General features: G+C 40.6%; 1 protein-coding gene across 2 annotated transcripts; it reads left to right on the forward strand.

Moving 5' to 3' along the window:
- Positions 1–221: 221 nt before the first annotated feature.
- rgs8 (regulator of G protein signaling 8) lies at positions 222–23,067 on the forward strand. Of its 2 annotated transcripts, none has more exons than XM_077198501.1 (6): positions 222–439; positions 7,513–7,563; positions 8,034–8,138; positions 8,226–8,287; positions 14,363–14,529; positions 22,170–23,067. In XM_077198501.1, the coding sequence occupies exons 3-6, from the start codon at positions 8,038–8,040 to the stop codon at positions 22,362–22,364; spliced, it is 525 nt and encodes a 174-aa protein (XP_077054616.1). In that variant the 5' UTR covers positions 222–439; positions 7,513–7,563; positions 8,034–8,037; the 3' UTR covers positions 22,365–23,067. The 2 variants fall into 2 exon arrangements, with proteins under 2 accessions (XP_077054616.1, XP_077054615.1); XM_077198500.1 differs by lacking the exon at positions 222–439 and adding an exon at positions 6,916–7,260.
- The last annotated feature ends 4,229 nt before the right edge of the window (positions 23,068–27,296 follow it).

Consider the following 27,296-nt stretch of genomic DNA (forward strand, 5'->3'; position numbering starts at 1 on the left):
GAAAAGCCTAGACGGAGCAAAACAAAACGGCATAGTAATGCTCTTTGAATCTCCAGAGAGACCGTTGTGTTGACAAAGCCTCTCCCTCTGCTTATTTTTCTCCCTTCTCGTCTCGTCTCGTCTCGTCTCTCTCTCTCTCTCTCTCTCTCTCTCTCTCTCTCTCTCTCTCTCTCTCTCTCTCTCTCTCTCTCTCTCTCTCTCTCTCTCTCTCTCTCTCTCTCTCTCTCTCTCTCTCTCTCTCTCTCTCTCTCTCTCTCTCTCTCTCCTGTTCATCGCTCACTCACGCTTTCACACCCATGAACACGCTGTGTGATGATTGCTACATGTGGGCAACAGTAGATATCTCTACACAAGAACAGAGCCACGCTAAACCCATCGGATAAAGAAGCGTCTCCATCCTGAATCAAAGACCTGCCATCAACAGCAGTGAACTGTAAAGGTAAAGGCTCCATATTCATATCAGTGATCGATTGTTGCATAAGTTGCTGCTCACACTGGCTTAATGTGTCTAGGATATTTGTCATAGCGCACAGTTCTCACCATCTGTCCTTCTGTCATGTCTTCTCTTGTGTAGGGAATTGGGTGCAACTAAGAAAAACAGATCATCTATTTGGCTTTCACATTGTTACATTTATAAATGATGGAAACTGCAGTTTGTGATATTTTTGTAATTTTTTATGATGTTGCCAGTGTTCTTTTGTGGATGTTGTTTAAACGTGTTTCCATGAATGCTGATTTTTTTTTTTCATTACAACGTACAAAAAAAACACAGAACATTAATTTTATTTGATTTATATGCAAATAATAGTATGTAATATCAATTACTTAAACCACAGAATTTTTATTTTCTGACATGCACAATGAAAACTGTTTGTTGAAGGGATTGGGCAGCTAATCCATCTCTCCTGTGAGGGCTTTGTAGGTTTGTAAATGTCAGCGAGAGGAAGTGACAGAGATGAGGAGAGACTTTGAAGCATCCTTACTCACCACCCACTGCTCTTTTTAAGACACACTGGAGATATGTTTCATTCTGCTATACAGGCTCAACAACAGCATCCTTTTTCTGCATGGATGTTATAATAATTTACATTTTACATTTAATCATTTAGCAGACATTTATCAGTAGTTAAAATGAAATCGGAAGCACAATGCACACAAATATGTAAGAGACTCGTAACTTTATGTCAAGTGAAGTCACCTTCATTTATATAGCGCTTTTAACAATATAGATTGTTTCAAAGCAGTTTTACAGTGATAATAGGAAATTAAAGAGACAGAGATTGTTTTGGCTTTACAGCACCTCTAGAATAAAGTTATTGTCCAGCTAAAGTTAGTTTTGATTGATTCCCTTCCATCGCAACGATTATTAGTTATTAACTTAAGGGCAGCAAACACGAAACCCTTCTAACAGAAAACCCTTAATGCGATCCGGCAACTCATTTGCACAAAACAGTGCCTGGTGGCCCGAGAACGCAAACCATGAAATAGGTTCCAAGGTACAAGCCTTAAAAAAATTTAAATACAGAATTTTTTATAGCTTCCGCATAGCCACGTGAACCGAAATTATCCTGACAACGTTTTAGCTGTACAGAGGTAAAGGGAAGGGAAGGAGGCCTTCACAGTGGAGAGACTAGTGGACTTCAGGACTGCGTTGTGGGATGTGGGATGTTTATTAATTCCATCTGGAATTTTCTTAGCAGAAACACTTGAGGTATAACTAATCTAACTAAAATAATGCATGGTATTATAATATGTTATTATAATAGCATGCATCAATGACATCTCGGCATTCATTTATTAACTCTGTCCCTGTCAACGAAAAAAACAAAACAAATGAATGCATTTTTTTTATCAATACTTGAATGTGCGTAAGTTTCATAAAAAAGCAACATTTTGAGCAAAAAGCTGAAAAAAACACTTTTTTGGTCAAAGAATACATGCAGATCGGATTCAGAATGATGGTCGAAACATACGCTGTGTCCGAAATTGAGTACTTCCGTACTGTATAATATGTGGAAAAAAATTACGCCAACAGAGTAGTATGTCATTGTATTTGAAAAACAGTAGGCGAAAAGTGCCCGGATGTCCTACTACTTGAAGTGCGCATACAATGGACACTATACTATCCCATGACGTCACAGGAGACAATTTATGAATGGAAGTGAAGTGACGTCACTGACGCTGGTAGGTCACATGATAATGACAACATGGCGGATGTAGTATGTCTGGATTACATTCATACTAAACACATTCATACTATATAGAACGCACTTTTTTAATTGGTTGTGTGTTGTCTCATAAAAGATGGAAATTTCTGTCAATGGCGGGGAAAGATTTAACAATAATAAATTATAGAATGCTCAAAATATTTTTAGTTAATGCACATTCAAATAGTTGAAAATCGAATAAATGTATTTTTTAATAAATTATCTTTTAGTAATTCCTTTTAATGGATGCTTAGTTTTATTTATGTTAAAGGGTTAGTTCGCCCATTTAAGACATGAAGTTGTATGCAATCCTTACCAGCACTATAGTGTATACACACTGACCCACTCTGTTGTCACCCCCCTGGTCCGAGTTCTGACCGCTGGAAGTTTTTGAATGAAGTAATCCCGGCTACTTTCCGGGGCCACAAAATTGTGCGTTTTTACGTGAAAAAAAGATTTGCGTTTCAAAGCTTGATTAATTTAACACAAAAAAAACACGCCGGGCAAAATTCATACCTCAGTTTTAATGCGGCACTATTTTCCTTCCGTTTCTATCAATCCGCGCTGCTGTCAATGTCAACAGTGCGCACGTGACGATCAGCTCTTCCATAGTGTTTACACAATCGATCGACAACAAGGTAAAAAATATTAAATTAACAATGGTGCGAACTTGTAAATTCCCAGGCTGTGACAACAAGGATGTGCCGGGATCAAAGTTCAAATTTCATCGTTTTCCTGTATCAAATATGAATATGAGACAGCTTTGGCTGGTTGCCATCGGCTACTCAGCGGGAGCTAAATTATCTCGAATAAAGGATTTTCGTGTGTGTAGTGCTCACTTCAGCGAAGACGATTACATCTCCAACCAAGGAGGAAAAGGAAAAAACATGATTTTAAAGAGTTTTGCTGTACCAGTACCACGGGTAAGCTCTATTTACTAACTTTATGATCCCATGTCTAAACTGTACGGTAAACAAGATGATGTTTAGACTCCATTATAAAACACGTGAAAAGATGTGTAAAAAATATATATATATATATATATATATATATATATATATATATATATATATATATATATATATATATATATATATATTGTTACAATTTGCTGTGAAAAATATTTGATTGAACACACCATTTGTCATTCATCCTGCCTCTTGCTACAGCTGTGGTGGGCCCAGCATCAGATTGGACAACTTCTCTGTCCTCTCGCTCTCTCTCTTCCCGTTCTTTGTCCATCTGCTCAAGTTCGGCATCGGTATACTCCGGTTCATAAAGATATCCCTTTGTCGTTGAGTTAAAATTACTGTCTTCATCTGATCCGTCTGACACTGTGCTAAAATTAGTTTCATCATCTGAAGTTTCGTAGTCGGACATGTTGTCGGCGAGTCGCGCTATCAACAGCTAATCGTCACGTGCGCACTGTTGACATTGACAGCAGCGCGGATTGATAGAAACGGAAGGAAAATAGTGCCGCATTAAAACTGAGGTATGAATTTTGCCCGGCGTGTTTTTTTTTTGTGTTAAATTAATCAAGCTTTGAAACGCAAATCTTTTTTTCACGTAAAAACGCACAGTTTTGTGGCCCCGGAAAGTAGCCGGGATTACTTCATTCAAAAACTTCCAGCGGTCAGAACTCGGACCAGGGGGGTGACAACAGAGTGGGTCAGTGTGTATACACTATAGTGCTGGTAAGGATTGCATACAACTTCATGTCTTAAATGGGCGAACTAACCCTTTAAGAATCGACTATGCACAATCTGTAGTTCCACGTTGTTCTGCATGCACAAAAAGCTTTGCAGATTTCCACATAATTGAAATACCTGTCACTGACAAAGTTTTACACCCCCACCCCCACCCTCACCCATACCATTTTTGCATGTCCATTTGTTAAATATTTTGTTGAATTTTATATATATATATATATATATATATATATATATATATATATATATATATATATATATATATATATATTCAACAGGAGTATCATTATCATTTTATGAGAACGATTAAATAATGTTTACCATGTTTAAATAATGTGGTCATTAATTCCCTTGAAAATAAGTGTAGAAAAAGCAGATAATATAATTCTTTATAAAATGTTTTTACTGACTTAGAGCCATAAGTTATTATAAAGTTCTACCAAGGTAGGTTGAACTACATTTTGGTGTCTTTGGATTGGGCCTGTTAGCAAAGAGAGTACGAATATATTAAAACCAGACAGTGGCATTTGAGAAAAAGTGTTCCTTGTAACCGTGCTAATGCTTATTGTTCCTACCACATTCACACAATTGCAGTTCTATCCAATTTGTCTGAATTATGTTCCATTTCCCAGAATAGCCACTATGTGCTAACCTTTTTCAAACAGATGTCTCTCTGTCCCAGATTTAATGAGACCTCACACTGATAAGGAGCACTTATTCTCAATTTTCTGCATAATGTGCTGTACAACATCAAATCACATGAAATAATTTATCATTGAAAAGTGAAACAGGCCTTGCTATTTTGAAGATATCTAAATAAAGTAACAGTGACCTTAACTTCAGAGTTTTGTTGGACCGAATGTGATTTGAGGAGACATTAGCCATCACGTTACATGAGGACCTCAAAGAGGAAAGGGCATTGACAAAAATAGAAGGGAAAGAAACGTCGGCGGGCTGTAGCCAGGCATTACCTTGCAACTGGCAAAGTGTGAAGCAGGGTGTAAATGAAGGTAGTGTCTCTGGGGCACATATGCACCTTTCTAAAACAGGAGTTAAACCCTCACTCCGACAAACCCCTAAGAGAAATGTTATTTTAGTGGATTACAACAAATTGGGGAAAAAACAGCTTAGTTCAGCCTAAGGTGGTTAGGTGGCCTCCTGGTCTGTTTTTTTTTTTATGTTTTTTTGAGCACTTTTAAGATAATTGGTCTTGGAAACCAGCTTGGTCAGGCTGGGAGACCATAGTTTAAAGTGTTTTATCACAGCAACATTTACATTTAATCATTCAGCAGATGCTTTCATCCTAAGGGACTTGACAAATGAGAAACATCACAAGCAATGTATTATACATGAGTCAACATATGATGTCTGTCAGAACTTTGATGGTTAAATATTTAAAATCGTAGGCACTCTAAAGGTTAAATATTCACCTTGTTTATTCCAGTACGTGGAAAGCAAAACTAATTTAAGGCTGGTAAAAGCAACTACATTATTCTTTTAACGTGGACGACCAAAGTGCTTGGAATTTAAAAATAGCAAGAGCGAGGGTTGAAGATCAGATGCCATAGCAAATTGATAATGGGTAGAGGAGCCTCAGTGGGAAACCTGACATCTCACTGAGCCCCATCAGACAGTAACATTACAGGGACCTTCACATATTCTACTAAGCATGAGGGTATGGGGCACTTTTCATGAGTTATCTTTTCAGTTATCTGTGAGGGAACCATCAAAATCAATGTGCAAATTTTCACGTTACTGATTTATCATTGATTACCACAAAATATGTTTAAAATAAAGTATTAGTAGATTGGTAGAGCTAGGGTCAGAATAAGTTGACGTACTTTACACGACACCGTTTTCAACTAAAAAAATGTATGCGTTTTGGTCGTTCATTTACACAACAACAGTGTTTTGGGAGCCTGAAATCTCAAACTTTTGAAAACGGGTTTCAAAGTGCATGTTCTTGAAAACAATACCGTTATTGTCTCCGTGTAAACTACAAAAACGTAAATTTGTGAAAACTGTGGTGTCATGGGGTATGCGCATTACGTGTTTAGTTTATAGGCGCGTAGTGTTTATTTACAAAGTGACATCGCCAACTACTGGTCTAGCATGCATAGAAGCCATGATAACAAAGGAGAACTCAGGAAAAGACAGTGAAAAAGAAATGAAACATAACAAAATAATGAAACTAAACAAGGCATGATCGTGACAATTAGATTAGCCTATATTATAGTGTATTAGCCTATACTATATTATATCATATATATTATATTACTGTATATTATATTATATTTTTATGCTTTTAGTTTAACATTGTGATTATGCTGTCCTGCTATGAACTGCATTTCTAGCAGTGTATGTGTAACTAAACAGACTAAAATTCAGCATTTGGGAGTTTCATTGCAACCCATTAACATTCCATTTGAAGTGAGACAGGACCCACAACTATCAAATTACTCAGCACAGAAACTCAAATTCCTACATCAAAGAGAAATTGAGAATATTAAATTCCGAGCACTCAAAAAACAAAAGGAGAATGTTATAGCTATGTTTTTATTTCTTTGGGTATCTCATGGTGATTTTATAAGGGTGAAACATCAGAGTATCTTTTATTTAGCTCCCTGTAGCTCCATTTGTGCTGCATGCATGCATAGAACATGAACTGGCTTCTCTCTGCCTAGATAGATTCGTCAGAGCATCTTATAAATAGCATGGTACATGTTCTCATCCAGTGCAAGGAAATAAAGAATAAGCCTCAAGCATCCGGCGAATCACTAAAATATTCCCATCTTGAGAGAATTTTCGGATTGTTTGTCAGACTGCAATTAGAAATGCATAATTTCTGTGATCATAGGATAAAAGATACGAAAACAGGGTTGAGAAATAATAATAAATTATGACATTATTTCCTTTAACTTGCAATCCATTTAGAAATTATCAGAAACAGGAAAATGTTCAATAACAAAACAAAAATAAACAGAAATGTGATACTCGGAACAAATGAACATGCCTTTTATGTTAAGAACTACCAAAGCTAACCATGCAAGCACACAGATTAAAATATACCTTGGAATATACCTCCTCTTTAATAATATCGGTGGTAGACATACCAGTGGCTTTTCTGATTCCCATCTACGTGTACAATAAAACAAAGTCCCGTTCTCATGGTTTTTTTTTGTTTTTTGTTTTTTTTGCACGTTGAGAGGAATTACTCATTCCTATTTTCTGTGGAGGAATTTACGATCGTTCAGAAAAAGAATGGTCAATTTCATGCAGTGTTCCCAATTAAAAATAACTACATGTGAAAGCAATAGGTTGCATCAGCTTTGTGGATTGAAATGGTAAGAGAGTGAAATTTTATTTATTTACCTTTTGGAAATGTTCCTTTGGAAGAACTGAACATGCCTAGAACTGCAGGTGCAATAACAAAAGCAAAATAACGAGTCTTATGTTGGTCCAAATGTTTTATATTTCATCAAGGGAAAAGGTGGCATCTGGCATTCTAGTAATTGTGAGCCTTGAGAATAGTGATTAGCAAAATATGCTCACTGATGAGTTTTAAATATACGTGTAAATCTTTATCATTTTTACAGGCAAATCAACTCCTCACTTGACTGGAAGAAATTGCATTGCAAGGACATTCAGTGAGTATCCATTTATCTTATAGTTTATGTAAGAGTTAATGTGAGTAGGCCTATCTCTCTTTCTCTCGCTCTCTGCGCTCTCTCACTCTCGGCCCTGATCGATTCTTCTATGATGTAAATATAAATGCAGAATTCATGATAATGCCTTTTTTAGGGCCAGGTGCGCTGTTGCATTTCAATGATTCCCATTTTGAAAGAATATTCATGTTTACAATACGGTGAATCCACATCTCCAGATAATTAGTGAACACTGCAATGTTGTGTTGTATAATGCATCTGTAAGCATCAATGCAATCTAATCAGACAGGCTATTATGCACACCTGAGCTGTTGTCATTATTTCAGTAATTTAGTATGTTCTAAAAATAAATCATCACCGGTCTCTAATGAATACACTAATGTCATTGACAGCTGTTAATCTCTTGTTATTTAAGATTGCTTTTGTCTTTTTTCCTCTTCCCTTTTTTTCAGGGCCATGAAAACTAGACTAGGGTGCCTGTCTAACAAATCAGACTCATGCAGCGATTTTTCAGAATTCCTGCCTCCCGCTCAGGAGAGGTCCACAAGATACTTGAAGTGAGTAATATGTTGTTCTCTCAAGAAAAAAATGGAAAATTAGCTGTCTCATAACTGTACCTGATCGTGTATCTTTGGCCGTCTCAGGTTATCCAATGATGAAGTGACCAGATGGGCAGATTCATTTGATGCTCTGCTGTCCAATAAATGTAAGTAACATTAATCATGATAAAGTTTATGGGTCTGAATTATTAAGCTTATTCGCGTTATTCTTCGATTGGGGCATTCGAAGTGTGCGTCCAGAAAGCCGCTTCTCAGACAGCGTGCGAATGCTGTTGAGCTCTCTTTCAAGCCTTCTTACGCTTGAATGGACATATTCACTCAAAATTACATAAAAAAGGCTGGTCTTTCGGCGAAAAAAGGCGGTCTGTTATGTCTTAAGTGAACGTAAACAGTTGAGAAATAAAACGCCTGTTTAACAGTATATTGGATTCGTGCATCTCTTAAAGTGACAGCAGCCTAATAAACCTGCTGTCTTGTAATGTTATTCAAACAACAAAAGTAAAAAAAAATCACTTACTGCTCTTGACTGAAAAACTTTTGTAACTTTAATAAGGATTCATCTATATTTATTTTATACAGTGAAGACTATGCAGTGCTATTTTACATTTGATTTTTAATTGTCTTTACCTGAAAGTGTGAATATTACTGTTACTGCGTTAACACTGTACACCAGCCACACTTCTCCAAATCATTCTTACAACAAATTGTTTTTGACTTTTCAGCCAGCTGCATTTCTACAGGGATGTACAGTAGTTCAGCTATGATATAGTTCACCCATGATATAGTTCACCAGCAAGTTATGTAAGAAGCTTTCCATGTTAAGTAAAGGGTGCCACTTCCCTGTGAGTCACACGTTTGACTGTGACTTCTCTCGTCGATGCTAACAAAATGACAGGCCTTATTTCCTCAGGCTTAATTCCAGCATCAATTAGAACAGTGTGTGTGTGTGTCTTTCCCTGAATCTCACAGCAATGACACCCCAGACGTGCCACAAATAGCCTCTCTCAGTGCTGTTAACAGGACGTTTGGTCATGCTAAAGACTTCTAAAATCTGTCAACAATAGTATTTAGAAACAAGGGTCAGCAAACCATTTGCTAAAGCTGAGGTAATGCTAATGCTAGGTATTATGCTAGGTATTAAAATGCTAGGTATTTAAATTCAGAACTCATCCCACATGCGCAGTTATATCATGAACACTGGTCAAATCATACAACTTGAGGAGAGTTGTGCTATTACTTTTTTCCCTAAGTGATCATATATTTAATTTTCACCTATTGGGAATAAAGGAGGGACCCAACCCATAACTGGAATGAAGAATGAAGACTAGGTTATTTTTAACTTAAGCAACCAAGTGCCTAAACTGTGATAGATGCAAACATGGTGGAATTTGCATGGTTCATACTCGAGGAGAGAAGCATGTCCCTTATTAACTACTCGGACAAACCTTTTGTAATGAGACACCCATTATAACTGACAGTATTCAGACCATGCAGATTCAGATAGATTGACTCAAGCGAATGATAACAAATGTGAGATACATGAGATGTGTCAAATTTTTTTTTTTTTAAAACACAGATTTCAGTATAAAATCTCTACCAAACACAAACTAATTTGCTTTACTCACCATTAGCTGTTTCTTTTCCTCTGTGAAGCGAGAGAAAATGGCTTCTGGTCAATTCTACAGTGTCAGCGCTGCGTAAATTCCTGGATGTTGGAAAACAACACTGGTAGTTGTTGAGTACCTGTAACCAGGGCCTAAAATGAACACTCGCCAAGCACTTAATGCAAGGAAAAATCGTTGCTGGTGAGTATATGAAGCGTGAGCGTGCTCAGACAGAGTGCAAATACTGAATTGAGCTCTCCTTCACGTCTTCTTGCGCTTAAAAGGAAAAATAAACACAAATAATTCTAGTAAACATAGAAGGTTATGTCTTATGTGAACGCAAAAAAAACTCTTTCCCCGCCAGCGTTGCCCCCAGAGTATTTTGATGTATGAATATATCAAAAGAAAAAACAGAGCCTCTGCTTAAAAAAAAAAAAACTTTATTCTAGTTTCATGCATTCTTTTTTTATCAACACTTGAATGTGGGTAAGTTTCATTTAAAAAAGCAACATTTTGAGCAATAAGCTGAGAAAATCTCATTTTGTCATAGACTTCATCAAGATCAGATTCAGAACGATGATCAAAACACAGATGGAGTAGATCGAGTCCATCAAAACTCCCAAAGCTTCACAGTCCTATAGCTCATCCTGGGTCGACATTTCAATCCAGTAACATTAGGCAGTTTTGATTTATATGCTGTTTAATGTTGATGATCACGTTATTTTACATATGCATCTGCTTACACATGCTATCACTTGTTTCTGCTTTTTCTTCAAATGTCTTTTGATCAGCATATACAATAGGCTATATTTTGAATGCAGCACAACAAATCAGAAATTAGAGACTTATTTTGTTCTGTTTGACACATTTTATCACAGAATGTGGTTAAAATGTTTTGACACTCTTAATTTATAATCACAAAAACTCATGTCCTACTGAATCCCAAAACTCTATTAATATAATAATGGTGATGATATAATGATAATATGGATGTAATGTACTGTATTTCAATGACCATTATCTTTCTCTTCCTTTCACTCACTTTCAATAAATTACCAGGGCATGCTGGGTAAAATCTCCCCTTCAGGTAGCTTGATCTCACTGATCTGTAAAAAGCATTTCAGATATAAATGACTTCCTGTGTCTAACAGGATACATGTTCAGCGGAAAATCACTTTATTTAAAAAAAAGGAGGCAACAAAGGAGAACATTTTGTTCGCTAGACAGCAGGAGAACATTTAGCCTCTGTACTGCCTCTTTATTGTCCTTTCATTGAATTTCCAGAGAAGCACTATTGTCTCATTTTCCCACCCTTCTGTTTGTGTGGACTTTAACTGACAAGTCTACCTCACACAAAAAGGATACAGGGTAAAAATAAGCACAAAAAACAAAAACAAAAATGAGGATCATAAAATCACTATCATACATGTTTAATCCAACCAGGCTCATTGGGAAAACATCCCTGTGGCGACATTTCTCCAGAATGATATTACGTTGCTTCTTGCACATTTCGCAACCCTTTCAAAATGAAATGTGCAGTGAGTGATGCTATAAGTGCATTCAGTTTTATCTGAAACAGATAAACAGATGTTTGTGTATTCTTTCATTTGAAGCACATCACAAATATGACAAAGAAAAAATTGCTTTTGATAAATGAAAGCAACTAGCTTGGTGACACGTCCTGATTATATGCGTTCCTGGTCAACATATTTTGTTGATCCTAGAACAACATTACTGTCTGAAAATGTAATCCCATCCCTACCCCTAAACATAACTCTACCCATAAGTTATGTCACGATTCTGCCCTCGTGTCCTTGATTTTCTCTAGTCTTGAGGCAGGATCATGACAGACCCATGTTTTGTGTCCAAGCACATGGCCTTTTGTTTGGGCCATGTTCTTGTGTTGTCTCGTTACATACCCAGCCCCCTTGTTATCCTCATCTTGTCATTATTGTCTAGTCAGCTTCACCTGTTCTTGTCATTACTCTCTCCCTATATCATCCCCTTGTGTTTGCTGTCCTTTGTCGGTTCATTGTGATTCTTACCTGTGTGTGACCTTACCTGTATCATTCCTTGTGAGTATCCTGTCGAGTGTATTGTCTAGAGAAAGTTCTACTGTTTGTTTTTCGTCAAGTAATCAGTCAAGTCTTAGTCAAAGTTAAGTCTCTCCTAGTCTTGTCTGTTTTGCCCCCTCGTGGGTTTTGTTTTCCTGTTTTTGTTCCAATAAACCTTGCGTTCATTGTACACTGTCTGCATTTGGGTTCATCTCCTTGCACTATCATAACAAGATATCCCTGAATGCTACTGTAGGTGAATAACCCTGATATATAAGCACCTAACTCTGCTTGTAAAGCCTAAACTTGACATAAACTGTAAACTTTGTCCCTCAAATCTTATTGGTAGATTGGAATGTTGTTCCAGGTTCAACAAATATGTTGATCCAGGAACATGCTACTCTGTGAAATCAATGGTTCTACAGCTTGGTGTCCTTGAGAAGAATTTCCTGTAGCCAGCATGGCCAAGATATGGAATATTAGACATGCCAAAGATATATTGGTTTTTAATATTCATTCGGTTCACATGACGTCACTGTAGTTTTACGCCGCCATCTTGACGACCGGCGGCCTCAGTAATGCCTGCAATATGTTGTGCAGTTTGCTGCAACAACAGCCGAAAGAGGCACCCCGAACTGGTATTTTATTCTATACCAAAAGAAAAGGATAGAAGAAATGTCTCATAGTATGAACGTCTAATATTGTATCGTGTCTCATCTTTCTGTGCGCACACACCCGAGCCGAAGCGTGCAGCCATAGACTCCTATACAGCGCGCGAGTAATAAATTGAGCTCCGTTTTGTGTCTGAATGGACCGATACACAAAACATTGTTTAAATGTCCGTTTTAGAGAGCATTCACGTAAAATATGTCGGTTATGTCTTAAACAGGGTTGTCATCCAGTCTATTTGGTAGAGAGAGAGAGAGAGAGAGAGAGACGAGGAAAACAAAGCATGGAAATTATCGAGCTCATTTTTTTATCGTGCGATTAATTGATTTATCGCGACAGGCCTAATCCAGATTAATGACAGCTAGCCGTGAGCCGTGGCTAACAGCTGGCAAGCTACCAGCTGAGCCACTTAGCTAGTTAACAACTCGCTACCCAGTCAGAGATAACTACCACCAAAATCATACATTTGCATTTTTTTTATAGTACCAACATTTCCCATGATTAAATATAAATCCTTGGTGGCCAGGTGCCGCACTTTTACGTTTGTAACCCATCCAGCCACAGCATATTGATACGCGTCTGTTCTGGCTCTCTATGCCCTCTGGTATTGCATTAGTTTGCCGCTGTATTTATTTATCCTACCCTCTAGGGGTCAGTATCTTCTTTAGCGGGTTTGGGTTTTTCTTCTATGTTTTTTCGCGTGCGCAAGTTCAACGCACGTTAGTGATGAGCGGAAGCAACAGGCAGAAAAGTTTGTCTCACGAGGTGTTAGGAAAATGTTCCTGAGGCGTTTACATTTCTTCTCTCCTCTCAAACCCCCGTATATCTTCGAGAAGCGTTGATATGACATAATCTGTAAGTAGCCTAATTTATTGCCCATATTGTTTTTCTAAATAATCTGTTATTTGAGAGGTTATGTTAACTCTTCCTAGCGAACGTTACTAGCTTCGTGTTTAGTATGCGATCGCGCAATATACTATAAGTCGATGCTATATATAACTCTGTTGTTTTTTTTGTCATCCCGGTCGTCAGATTGTACTTATAGGTTGTTTAAGATTGAACGAATAGTCTCGGTGATTCCTGTATAGCTTTGATGAAGACTGGGTGAATTCGCGTTCGACTAAATGTAATGTAGAAAGAACAAATTTATAGCTTTATTATTCAGTAGCGGGAATTTATGCCGGGATCTCAGACACATTGATCAATATTCTGAACTGATTGTGAATTTGTGTACAATTATCTGCAGTATATTCAGCAGCCTGCATGATAGCGTCTTGGTGCAAGTTGTATTGTTTTATCACTGTAATCTGGTGATTCTTATGTTTTGTATTCTAATTATTTCTAATATGTAAAGGCACAACAATGTGTTTTGATTTGTTAAATGTATCTTTGATAGTATTTTTTTGTATGTTCACAGTTTTACAGTAAAAAGACAAGAAGGAAAAATAGTGAGAAGAAAACCGAGTCTTGTCATTCCTGGAACCTCCTTTCCTTGTTGTATTGTTTAGCTCGCTGCATAGGCTGAGTCGCTACACACTCAGTTGAGGGCAGAAGAGCGTCTGTACTCTTTGAAAGCCTTCAAGCGATCCCCACTGTATGGGGAGGGGTTATGCACAAGGTAAATATATATATATATCATGGAAGGACAATTGGGGCAAGTCTGGGGCAGATGATAAAGGACAAAAGAAAACTGGGGGTAACATATAAGGATCGGAGCCTAAAATTAAAATGTTATCCATCTATCTCTGTCTTTCTCTCTCATTCAAATGGGCAGTTTGGGTGGCGCCGGGCGAGATCGGTCGTCAATATGGTGGCGTTCTATTTCTAGTGACGTAGGTGGCATCTATGAATACTAAGATGTTTATCTGTAATCATATTCATCTTTATTTCATAGATGGTTTGGCAGCTTTCAGAACCTTCCTCAAAACAGAGTTCAGTGATGAAAATATTGAGTTCTGGTTGGCTTGTGAGGACTATAAAAAGATCAAGTCCCCTGCTAAGATGATGTCTAAGGCCAGTAAGATCTTCAAGGAATTTATTGACATTCATGCACCCAGAGAGGTAGGTTGACTCCTTCAATAAAACCATAGCAACTACACCTGATCAAACAGTATTTGTTTGAATCACCAAAGCTTTTCATGGTGTTGCTAAATAACGTAATTGCAAAGAGTATATTAAAGCATTCCAATTTGTATGTACGCAATGTTTCCAGGGGCCTATACCATGAAGTTGTTTAAAGTGGAAAGCCAGGTATGTTTCAGATTAGTTTGTGCCAATCCTGGGTTTAAGGGCACCATGAAAGTGGTTAGGCTTTTAGCAGTGTTCATCACTATAAGGCTGGTTCCCAAATGGCACACTCTGGCCTTGTGGACCTCCTTCGAGTCCACGAGGGCACGCGAGAGTGTATTTTGGGACAGGCTTGATGACATCATGCCACCCAGAGTCAAACAGCCACGAAACCCCTCCCTTCATTTATCTGATTGGGTGTTCGCAATAATACCAGGGTAACTTGTGTCGAGGGCACAAAGGCAGCACTCTCGAGCACACTTCTGAGTGCTGAAATGCAGAATGGGACACTCTACGGACTCGTACACTTGGCGAGCACGCGCAATTTAAGGCCACGAGACCACGAGTCCACATGAAGTGTGTCATTTGGGATCCAGGCTAACTTCTGCTCCATGGCTAACCTGGTCAGGGGCATGTTATGTTCCAGGTAAGAGGTTGCAAACCGAACTTGGACCAATCAGCTGTGAGCAAAGTGACACATGTCTGGTGCGATAAAGTCACTCCACCTGTTTCTACTACAAATTAACCACATGTCTATGTCTCTAAATAGCAAATGATTTTTAAAGACAAAATCTTTTAAAGACAGTTTCACTCTTTCTCAGCATTGGCTGTTCGCTACTGATGTCACACCTTAACTCCTAAACTCAGGATCAAAGCCTGAATTGACAGAGAAAGTTGATGATCAGCATCATGGTACCAACAAACCCTGGTTTGTCAACTCAAATCCAATCCTGTAACTCAGAGTATGTTTAACTACCATCATGGTACAGGCCCCAGATGTAATGAGTATAATACCCTGTTCAGTTGTTTTAATTTTGTTTTTAGTTCTGTCCTGTCCTCAGTCTGCTTAATTAGTTATCCCATGCACCTGTGCCTTGTCAGTCCCTCGTTAATTATCTCATTTGCTCTGTGTACCTAAGCCTTCAGTTCTCCCTCTGTTTTTGTCTGTCTTTGTCAATGGTAACAGGGGCCTCATTTATATAACTCTGCGTAGGATCCTTACTAAAAGTGTACGTGCGCCCGAAAGCCGAAAATGTTGTACGCAAAAAAATATTCAGACTTATAAAACTGTGCGTACACCAGAATCTGTGCAGAATTCACTTTGTAATTGCCAGTTAGCGGAAGATTGTGCGCACATGCGTCTCCTCCCCGAAATAACCATAAATGGAGCTTACAACGCCTAGTTTTACTATGCATATCCTCATCTGCATATCATTTGCTTATGATTATTCATCCACGTGATGACATGTTTAACGGTACCAGACATTACGAAAATATGAAATACGGATGTCATTAATAAAAAATTATTTAATAGCCTATCCTTGCCTTGTTTTTGAATAAATAAATCAAATAGTGTATACATTTCAGATAGCCTATCCTTGCCTTGTTTTTGAATAAATAAATCAAATAGTGTAAAATACATTTCAGATAAAGATTTTCTCAATCTTTTCCACTGGCCAAATAGTATTTTTAATTGATTTATATTTTTAATGGAAAAAGACCGACCTTGTTGTGCATTATTTGCACAAAATTATTTTCTCAGACAATCTGCTATTATCATGATAAGCAATTCATCTCTGTAGTTAAAACATTAAAACATAGAATGCCAGAGGAAAAGTGTTCAAAAGCATTGCATTCACAACAAATATTTATATTTATTGAATATACAAATGTTGTAACTTCTCAGTAATGATTTCATGTAGTTTAAGTGTTTAACACCATTAATGAGATTGGAATATTTAATCTAAATGTTTATATCAGAAGTAAAACATAGTTTGAATCATTCTTATATTTTAACTGTTATTTTGAACATGCACTGTAGTTATGATTAGGACTTATAATGAAGATTTACGGTTTTAGATAGGCTGCGCCAGTTTCACTAAACGGTCCAACGCACTCACTGGCGCGGACATTTAAGAAGGGATGGATGCTTCAGGCTTGGTGAGTGAAATTATGTTTGTATTATCTTTCTGTATATGTATAATTGTCTTTAGATTTTCTGTCTAAAAGTGACCAAAAAGGCATTTAACTCCAGTTCACCATCGGTGTCGCCAAACTGCTCCACCTCCAAAACTTTCGTACGCATGGGTCAGAGTTTGCGTGCAGGTGCGCAAATTTTCCCGTCAAGTTTGTTTTTATAAATCACAACTTATGCGTCGGAAATAGCGTACGCATCTTTCAGGGCCTGTTTTGTGTGTACGCAACGGTTATAAATGAGGCCCCAGGTGTGTGAAGTATATTCTGTGAGATTTTCTTGAGTTTTACACTTAGGCTATATGAAATTAAATTATTTCAGAAGGATCATGTGACACTGAAGTTTGCAATGGCTGCTGAAAAAAATCATATATATATATATATATATATATATATACACACACACTTTAATTCTTCCCTAGCTTCAAACCTGAAGATCATCTTCTTGTTCAGCGTGACCTTCAGTTACATTGTGAATCACTGCTTGTTATTCGGGAAGCACAGCACTGTGCTTAAGCATTCTGATTGTGCGGGTCACAGAAAACGTCTCGGGTTATGACTATAACCCTTGTTCCCTGAGAAGGGAACGAGACACTGCGTCGAGAATCGACACTTTGGGGACGCTCCCTTAGCGTGCGCCTCTGAAGTAAGAATGAAACTAATCCAATCCTGATTGGTGTTGCGTCGTGATGTAACATGTGACGGCATAACCGGATGCATAAAAGTGACGCTGACACACACACACATCAGCTCCGCGATGAAGCAAGACGCTCTAAGGCCTCGAGGGGCGTGGCAGGATGATGCAGTGTCTCGTTCCCTTCTCAGGGAACAAGGGTTATAGTCATAACCCGAGACGTTTCCTTTCGAGGGAACTCAACACTGCGTCGAGAATCGACACTTTGGGGAACGAATGCCCACTAAGCCACGCACCGAAAACAGGCCTGCCCCGGAGTGAAACTGATTCAGGCACTCAGCTAGGACGAGAGCACGTGTGCGCCAAGCGTACTAGGGAGGTGCAGACTATAGAACCTAACAAAAGTGTGTGGGGTAGCCCAACCGGCTGCCTCACAGATCTCCTTGATGGGAACTCCCGAAAGGAGGGCCCTAGAGGACGCCATGCCTCTAGTAGAATGAGCCCTAACGGCCAAAGGTGAAGGGAAATTCCGCACCTTGTAGGCCTACTTATGGTTTGTATAGCCGGGAGCCCCTAATAGGTGATCCAAAACACACTACAGTAGGTCCGACCTCCTCCAAGAAGAGGACCTCTCAAGGTAATACTCGGAACTCTGACTGGCAGAGCAAGGAACCTCTCCTTTTCTGCCGACACATGAGGTGGAGGATGAAATACTTGCAGGACCATGGACCTAGCCATGATAAATTGCACTTAAGGCACATAGCTGGGTTTCGGATGCAGGATGGCCTTAACTCCGCCGGGGGCACACCCCAAGCAAACTGGCGATAATGCCAGGGCTTGGAGATCTCCCAGTCTAATTAAAGAAATAGCTAAGAGAAAGGCTATCTTGAACGTGAGGTCCTAAGCAAAGCCGACTGGAGGTATTCGAAGGGAGCCAGGGATAGCCCTTCGAGAACCACCGCCAGGTCCCAGGAAGGAACCCTGGACCTGACTGTCGGTCTCATCCTCCAATACCATGGAGAAATAGTATGACCAGTTGGTGCCTCCCTAAAGGCCCAACATTTAGTGGTGCATGGAACGCCGCAATGGCAGCCACGTACACCCTACGTGTGGAAGGGGAGAGATTCTCAGAGAAACAATCTTGAAGAAACTCCAGAACTGAAGCCATTGGGCAGTTAACTGGGTCTAACTCAAGTTCTCTACACCAAGTAGAAAAATATTTCACTTGAGGCCATATAATCTCCTAGTAGACGGAGCCCTAGAGATGAGTATGGTTTTGACCACCCCAGATGATAGACCAGCATCTAGGTACTGAGCCCCCTCTGAGGCCAGACCCACAATTTCCACAGCTCTGGATGAGGATGGAATATAGTGCCCTCCGCCTGAGACAACAGACCCCTCCTCAGAGGAATCTGCCATGGCGGAGCTATCAGGGGTGAAATTAAGTCTGAAAACCATACTCGGGCTGGCCAAAACAGGGCTATCAGAAGAAGACTGATGCCCTCCTGACGGACCCTCTCCAGGACCCCGGGAGCAGAGCGATCGGGGGGAAAAGCGTACAGGCGAAGCCTCGGCCAGGCCTGTACCATGGCATCCAACCCCAGCGGGGCTGGATGAGTGATGGAGAACCAAAGTGGACAGTGGGATGGACGTCCCTCGAGTCGCAAACAGATCCACTTCCACTGGTCCAAACCTCTGCCATATGAACTCCACCACCTCTGGATGGAGTCTCCATTCCCCGGGCCTCAGCCCCTGCCTCGACAGGATGTCCGCTCCCTGATTCAGATCCCCCGGGACATATATTGCTCTTATAGATAATATTTTCCCTTGGGGCCATAAAATGATCTGATGCGCCAATCTGGATAGAGGGCGCGATCTGAGTGTTCTTTGTCGGTTTAGATAAGCTACCACTGAGACGTGGTAACCTTTGATGTCTGTGAGGAAGCTCCTCAGAGCCCTGAACACAGCCAACATCTCTAGGCAATTTATATGCCAAGAATGATGATGGTCCTGCCACAGACCCCTGGCAAAGCGGCCGTCCGAGACCGCGCCCCAGCCAGCGAGGGAAGCGTCTGTCGAAACAGTTTCACGGCGACATGACGCCCCTACCACTAGCCCTTGGGACAAGAACCAAGGTTTCTTCCATATTAATAGGGAACGAAGGCATCTGCGCGTAACCTTTATTATATGGAACGGATTCCCCTTGGGTAAAAACCCTTGGCTTTGAGCCACCACTGAAGGGGCCTCATGTGAAACAGGCCCAAAGGAATTATGTTGGATGCCGCTGTTATGAGGCCCAGCAGTCTTTGAAATTGCTTTACAGTGATGGCCTGGCCTAGCTTTATCCCGGACACCATGGCCAGGATGGATTCGATACGAGCGGGAGACATACGTGCCCGCATCGTAACCGAATTCTATACCATGCCCAGAAGAGTAGTCTTCTGAGCTGGGTCCAACACATTTTTCTTAGTGTTGAGCCTCAACCCCCGGTTCTGAATGTGGCCAAGGACGACATCTCGATGCCGAACTGCCATTTCTCGAGACTGGGCCAATATGAGCCAGTCGCCGATGTAATTCAGTATACGGATGCCCTGAAGCCTCAGTGGAGCCAGAGCCGCATCCATACACTTTGTGAACGTGCGGGGAGAGAGTGCTAGGCCGAACGGAAGAACCCGATATTGGTATGCTTCGCCCCCGAAAGCAACCTCAGGAACCTCCTGTGACATGGAAGGATGGAGACATGTAGGACCCTCAGAGGTCCTACAATTAGGACCTCTTCGCCTGAAGGATGGCCCTCAGGTCACCCTTCTGGCTGGAGGACTTCAGTTGAGAGTGCTTCCTCTCTTTGCCGAACTCCCGCAGGAGGGCCTCTAGAGGCAACGCTCTCTTTTTCTTTTCTTTTTTTGCTTCCTGAAACCTGTCAACGACTGTAGTGACAGCGTTGGAAAACAGGCCAGAAGGAGATAGCGGAGCGGCCAACAGGAAATATTTGCCTCACTTAGATCTTTAAGAAGATCGGCCTGGTACGCCTGCAAAATCGTCCTAGAGTTCAGGCACGCACCAGCCTGACCTTTTCTTTTCTAAATATTTTACCAAAGGAACCAGGCTCTCGAGCCTGGCTTCGGGTATTAATCGGGATTCGTTCTCGACCCCCTGAAGCGGGTTTCCGGAAGGGCTGGACCGAAAAAGATTCTCGATTGGCGAACGCGAATGCTGCCTGGCCGCAAAAATGTGGGGCGGACAGTGCAGCCTGCGTTCGCTGGAAACCCATGTGTCCCGAAACGTTTTTAACGGCGGAAGAGCAACATCGATTTCCTGCACCATATAAGCCCAGCCAACCAGTGCAGAGGTGTCCCTGCACGGTTTGTTGGGCAGCGCCGGGGCTTAAAGTGAAGATGCCGGATCAGAAGAAAGATAGCACGCTCAAGCTTCCTCCATCTGCGGCAACTTGCCATAACCCGACTCTCTCGCACCCACCACATTCGAATAAACATATAATGAATGTGGTGAGATACCTAAAGAATGGGTTTTTTCCCAGGATCTACACATATATATTTATATTTTTATAAAGATCTGGGAAAAACAGTAAGCCCCGGCTCTGAGGTTGTGAACGGTGCTGCAGGAATCTCTCGTCTAGTTCATTTTGACGGGGATCATCCTGCTTATTTTGTGGCCAGCTCATATATTTTATATATATAAATATATTTATTTATATATTTATTTAGTCTGGCCACCGCACGCATCACAACCTCCACGAGCTCTACATAAGCAGAAACATAAGCCGGCGAGTGTGACTCATGTTGCTCGTTCCCGATGCTGAGCACATCTACTTCCTTATAAACAGATAGCTCGAGCACTGGGCACTCGTCACGGGCAGAAGAAGCCGCATCGCGGGCTTCTGCGTCGTGAACGAGTGTCATAGAATCTGCGGATGATGAGAGAAAAGGTGCCTCAGCAGTCTCGTTCTCATCCGCGAGATCCTTCTGCGATCTCCACGATCTAAGCCGTCGCGCCGCCTCAATGGACGCGGGACCCGAACCGCGGGGATCGTGAGCCTGGCCATCATCAGGAAATAATATAGCCAAGCGGGAGCGCAGCACTCTGATAGGAAGTGCTTCACAGTGTGCACAGGCAGCCCTCTCGAGAGCTGACAGTGCGTGCTGCGCCCCTAAACAATACACACACACACAGCTGATGCGTGTCCCCACCCGTGGCATATATATTATCTTGGGCAGGGGTGCACACACTTAGTGTATTGTTCACTCGCCATAATACAGAGCTTTGCACAGACAAACAACACCAAATAAGACAGACAGTTTCACAGAGAGCGCTTGCTGAAGATCTAAAGCTGATGTGTGTGTGTGTTAGCGTCACTTTTATGCATCCGGTTATGCCGTCACATGTTACATCACGACGCAACACCAATCAGGATTGGATTAGTTTCATTCTTACTTCAGAGGCGCACGCTAAGGGAGCGTCCCCAAAGTGTCGTTTCTCGACGCAGTGTTGAGTTCCCTCGAAAGGGAACACAAATAGCTTCAGTTTGGCTCCTTCAAGACGAGACGTTTCTACCAAATGTAATAGCCCTGCTCTCTTGGCTCAGACAGTGCGCAAACTGTATAAAATTTGTGACGGTGAACCATGATCATCAGAGACAGTGATAGATGTTTTTGTGTGAACTTTGATGACCATACCATTTATAGTCTATCCACTTTGGCTGTGCTGGGAAATTGTTTGTTTGATTCTATGCTGTTATCAAGAGTATTGGTACAGAATTTAATATTCTCTAACTCTTATATCTCTGAAGGTTAACATAGACCACAGGACCAGAGAGGAAACCAAACAGAGGCTTCTGGAGCCAACTTCCAACAGTCTCAATGAAGTCCAAGCTAAAGTGTACAGCCTCATGGAGAAAGACTCCTTTCCTCGGTTTATAAGATCAAAGATCTATCAGGACTTACTGAACAGGACACAGATATACTGTCAGAGGAAATCTGTTTAAAAGTTAATGTTTATGAAATGTTATTTTGCTTGCCTGGTTAGATGGTATTGAGATAATAAAGCAGACTTTAATTGTAATATATAGAATAGTCTCTTTGTTTACAAAATAATTAGATGGGAGTAATCAAATAAAAAAGGTTAAAGAAAACGAACTAGTTCCTTGCTAGTTTGTGCATCTTAAGTAAAACATGACCCTGTAATGTACTTCTTTTCCCTGTTCTATTTGAACTATATTCTCACCCTCTCAATTGTGAATGGTCAATGTTTCTTCTATGCTGGCAAGCATGTAAATGTAAATCAGTCTCTACATGGGTAATATGTAAGAGTAGAGTATGATAATTTATTTTTCTTAACTTCAATGTAACTAGTGTACACATTAACACTGATATGTTTCGATAAGACAACCTAAGACATGCTTGCTGTGTTACTGCATGCAGCCTCGGCCTGTGGGCATCTCTCATTGAATTCTTTCTCTTAAAATCTAAATCTACAAATAATTATACACACGTACGCACACAAAATATATATTTTTCTCTGAGAAAAAAAAACTATTTCAGAGTATATGGTATGTATTGTTTATCTTTGTTTACTTTGTTGATTATTCATTTATTTAAGTTTATTTGTTCAGATGTAGATGTTATAATGGTTTACAATGGTATGTTCTCCAGTGATTGTACTAGATCAAGTAAAGCATGTCACTTCAATTATGGTGTTGGTGTGTGTTCTTTTTGTGTCCCAATGCACTATTCTTGTCAGTTAGGGCCAGAAAGAACGATAGGATTCAAGTGCAATGAACAACTGTTTTTTCACAAAAGAATAGAAGTAGTAGGTTCAGATGGAAGTCTCAGTCTCTGGCAGGGCACTGGCAACGCAGGGACGCAGCTGGGCAGACTCCAGGCATCCAGGCAGGAACACAGGCGATCCGGGCAAACGATCAGACTGGAGAACTGGATAGGAGACACAGGTAAATCCAGAGAGCCTCGACAACGATCTGACAACGACAGGACAAACTCACACACAATAAATAGGGTGCCGTGATGAGAAACAGCTGACGCTGATCCGCTCATCAGCCTCAATCACGAGCCACTCCTACCAATACACACAAAACCATACTCACAGCACGAGGGCGAGCAATGAAACCATGAACCGTGACAGTACCCCTCCTCCTAGGAGCGCCTCCTGGCGCTCCCAGGGGAACCTACCTGTTGATTGTAATCATCAATAAGGGAATGATCCAGGATGTCTCTAGCCGGAACCCAACTTCTCTCCTCCGGACCGTAACCTTCCCAGCTCACCAGGTACTGAAATCCACGTCCCGTCCGTCTTGCGTCCAAAATACGACGAACCGAATGGACTGGTTCCCCATCTACGAGAGGGGGCGGGGGGGGGGGGACTGGGGCAGGCGGATTAATGCGAGAATGAAATACAGGTTTCAATTTGGACACATGGAAAACGGAATGAACCCTCCTGTACGCCGGAGGAAGTTTGAGGCAGACTGCCACAGGGCTAAGAATCTTTGTGACAGAGAACGGGCCATTAAATTTGGGAGCTAGTTTATTACTGACGGAGAGTAGAGGAAAAGTTCTCTTGGTGTGGTTACCAGAGGTAATGAGAGTAAGGACACCGGTCTCCTCAGTAATCCCTGGAAGTATCTGTCCGTTCAGGGCGTTAACGGTGATGCGGTGCTGGAGTGTGATGATTGGAATCTGGAGACGTCTAGCCAGAGCATAGTCCATCAGATTTCCCTCCGCTCCAGAATCCACCAGGGCCTGGCAGGTGTGGGCCTGATCTGCCCATTGCAGTCTTACCAGGAGGAGAGTCGCTGATGAGGATTTAATACCTGAAAGCCCACCCGACTGTAACCTCCGTTCTACTGTCGGGCTGGGTCTTTTACTGGACAGTTGACGAGAAAGTTTCCAGCTTTGCCACAATAAATGCATAAACCTCTAGCTCTCCGACGTTCCTTCTCCTCCCGGGAAAGCCGAGCACGACCAACCTGCATGGGTTCTTGATCGAATGAGGGACTGACCGTGTTCTCCTCTCTGGCGCTGGTGAATTCTGGAAACTCCGGAACCAAACCCCGACGTGAACGATTCCCTCCTTGTTGAAGACGTGCGTCCACGCGTAACGCCAAGCTGATAAGTTCATCGAGACTCCTCGGTAACTCCAGAGTGTAAATTTCTTTTTTTTTTCTAAAAATTACATTTTTAGAATAACTAATTTCTACATTAAACACAACAATACGCCTTCGCATTCGCGACTCTCCTATGATTAAAGGCGACACTTACGGTTTTCTTCCCACCGGAGCCTCGCTTTCGATTTTAAAATAACGGCTGCGTGAAATAATTCAATTCAATTCAAATTTATTTGTATAGCGCTTTTCACAATACATATTGTTTAAAAGCAGCTTTACAGAAAGTGCATTTCAGAAATGTACATAGAAAAAATACAGTTAGTTAATCATGTATTAATTTAGGGCATAACATATCGCCGGCATTGAGTCGTCTCTTCACAGGCGTCGAGTCATCTCTTCACAGGCGTTTAGTCATCTCATCGCAGGTGTTGGGGCATCTGAAGTCTCCGTGAGAGGCTGGATACAAACTGGAGCTGACGAACGCTATTTACCTCGGAACTAGCGTCCCGAGATAACAGCAGAAGAACAGATGGGAGATAATTAGCATAGCTGCTGTTCATAATATTAATGAATTCGATCTGATTCAACAGTAGTAGAAAAAGTAAGCATTATGTGAATGCTTGGCTGAAGAGATGCGTCTTTAATCTATTTTTAAACTGGGACAGCGAGTCTGAGCCTCGAACAATATTAGGAAGGCTATTCCAGAGTTTAGGAGCTAAATGAAAGAACGCCCTCCCTCCTTTAGTGGACTTAGATAGCATAGGAATGACCAGAAGCCTCGAATTTAGTGATCTTAAAGAACGCAATGGATTGTAGGGCGATAGAAGGTCCATTAAATACACAGGAGCTAAACCATTTAGGGCTTTATAGGTCAGTAGTAATACTTTGTAATTGATGCGGAACTGAATAGGTAACCAGTGTAGAGATGATAAAATTGGTGTTATCTGATCATATTTTCTTGAGCTAGTAAGAACTCTAGCAGCTGCATTTTGCACTAACTGTAGCTTGTTTATTGAGGATGCAGGACAGCCAGCTAATAAAGCATTACAGTAATCTAGTCTCGAGGTCATGAATGCATGAACTAACTTTTCTGCATCAGAAACAGATAGCATGTTATGTAGCTTAGCAATGTTTCTAAGGTGGAAAAAGGCTGTTCTTGTAACATATGAAATATGATTTTTCGAAAGACAAGTTGCGGTCTAGTATAACACCCAGGTCTTTTACTGTAGTGGATAAAGTAACAGGACATCCTTCTAAATTAAAGTTGTATTGTACAAGGTTTTGTGGGTAGTTTTTTGGACCAATAAGTAATACCTCCGTTTTATTTGAATTTAATAGCAGGAAATTGCACGTCATCCAGCATTTTATATTTTTGAGACACTGTCAATTTAGATAAGTTAGTGTTTTCATCTGGTCGTGATGAAATATATAGTTGAGTGTCATCAGCATAACAGTGGAAATTAGTTCCATGTTTTCTTATAATATTACCAAATTGCAGCATATATATTGAGAATAGCAGAGGGCCTAACACCGATCCTTGCGGCACTCCATAGTCTACTGACGTTATCTTCGATTTTTCCCCATTTAAACAGACAAAATGGTAACGGTCTGATAAGTACGATCTAAACCAGCTTAATGCCTGTCCCTGAACACCAGTGTAGTTTTGTAGTCGATCCAAGAGTATTTTATGATCTATAGTTTTGAACGCAGTGCTAAGATTGAGTAGAACTAGTATTGAGATACAGCCTTGGTCAGAAGCTAAAAGTAAATCATTTGTAATTTTAACTAGCGCAGTTTCTCTGCTATGATGCGGTCTGAATCCTGATTGAAATTTTTCATAGATATCATTTTCTTGCAAGAAAGAGCACAATTGAGCGGACACAACTTTTTCTAGTATTTTAGACATAAATGGAAGATTTGAAATGAGTCTGTAATTTGCTAGGTTATTTGGATCTAATTGTGGTTTCTTAATGAGAGGTTTTATTACTGCCAGTTTGAATATTCTTGGAACATGACCTAAAGATAAAGACGAGTTAATAATATTGAGAAGAGGCTCTTCCACCACAGGTAACACTTCTTTCAGTAGTTTAGTGGGTATTGGATCTAATAAACGTGTTGTTGGTTTAGATGCAATGATTCGTTTATTTAACTCTTCCTGTCCTATAGTTGTAAAGCGGTGTAGTTGTTCTTGAGGGGCGATAATTGAGGCTGAATCATAAGACACCATAAAAGATTGTACATTTACAATTGTGTTTCTGATGCTTTCTATTTTCTCATTGAAGAAATTCATAAAATCATTACTACTAAACTGTAACGGAATATTTTGCTCTGGTGATGTCTGTTTATTTGTTAGTCTAGCTACGGTGTTGAATAAAAACCTTGGATTATTTTGGTTATTTTCTATTAGTTTGCGGAGATGCTCAGCCCTGGCTGCTTTTAGAGCCTTTTTAAACGTGACATACTGGGCCCTATCTGGCACCCGGCGCAAATGACTTTGTACACTGACGCATGTATCATTCCTATTTTGCACCCGCGCAAAACGGACTTTTCCCTCCACAGACACACGTCGGTTAACTAAGAAATACACAAAAGAGGAGGCGTGTTCCGGCGCAAACTTTCCCTCATGCTATTTTGCTGTTCTATAAAACAATTGCGCGACTGACCAGAAAAAAACTAGTCTAAAGTCAGTGGCGCGTTGCGCGTACATTCAGATGCTATTTTAAGCGCATGCTTGGCCATAATACAGAGTGTGGACAAAGCGCATACACTGTAGATGATTCTCTCATCTACACAGATGCA

This window comes from Siphateles boraxobius, unplaced genomic scaffold, assembly GCF_051911475.1.
Source record: "Siphateles boraxobius isolate OS27281-9 unplaced genomic scaffold, OSU_SipBor_1 41, whole genome shotgun sequence".
In the NCBI taxonomy this organism is placed as follows: Eukaryota; Metazoa; Chordata; class Actinopteri; order Cypriniformes; family Leuciscidae; genus Siphateles; species Siphateles boraxobius.

Coding starts and splice junctions, on each gene's coding strand:
- rgs8 (XM_077198500.1), top strand. CDS start 7,178: ATGGTCAATTTCATGCAGTGTTCCCAATTAAAAATAACTACATGTGAA. Junction 7,261..7,512: donor CAGCTTTGTGGATTGAAATG/GTAAGAGAGTGA, acceptor TCATTTTTACAG/GCAAATCAACTCCTCACTTG. Junction 7,564..8,033: donor TTGCATTGCAAGGACATTCA/GTGAGTATCCAT, acceptor CCTTTTTTTCAG/GGCCATGAAAACTAGACTAG.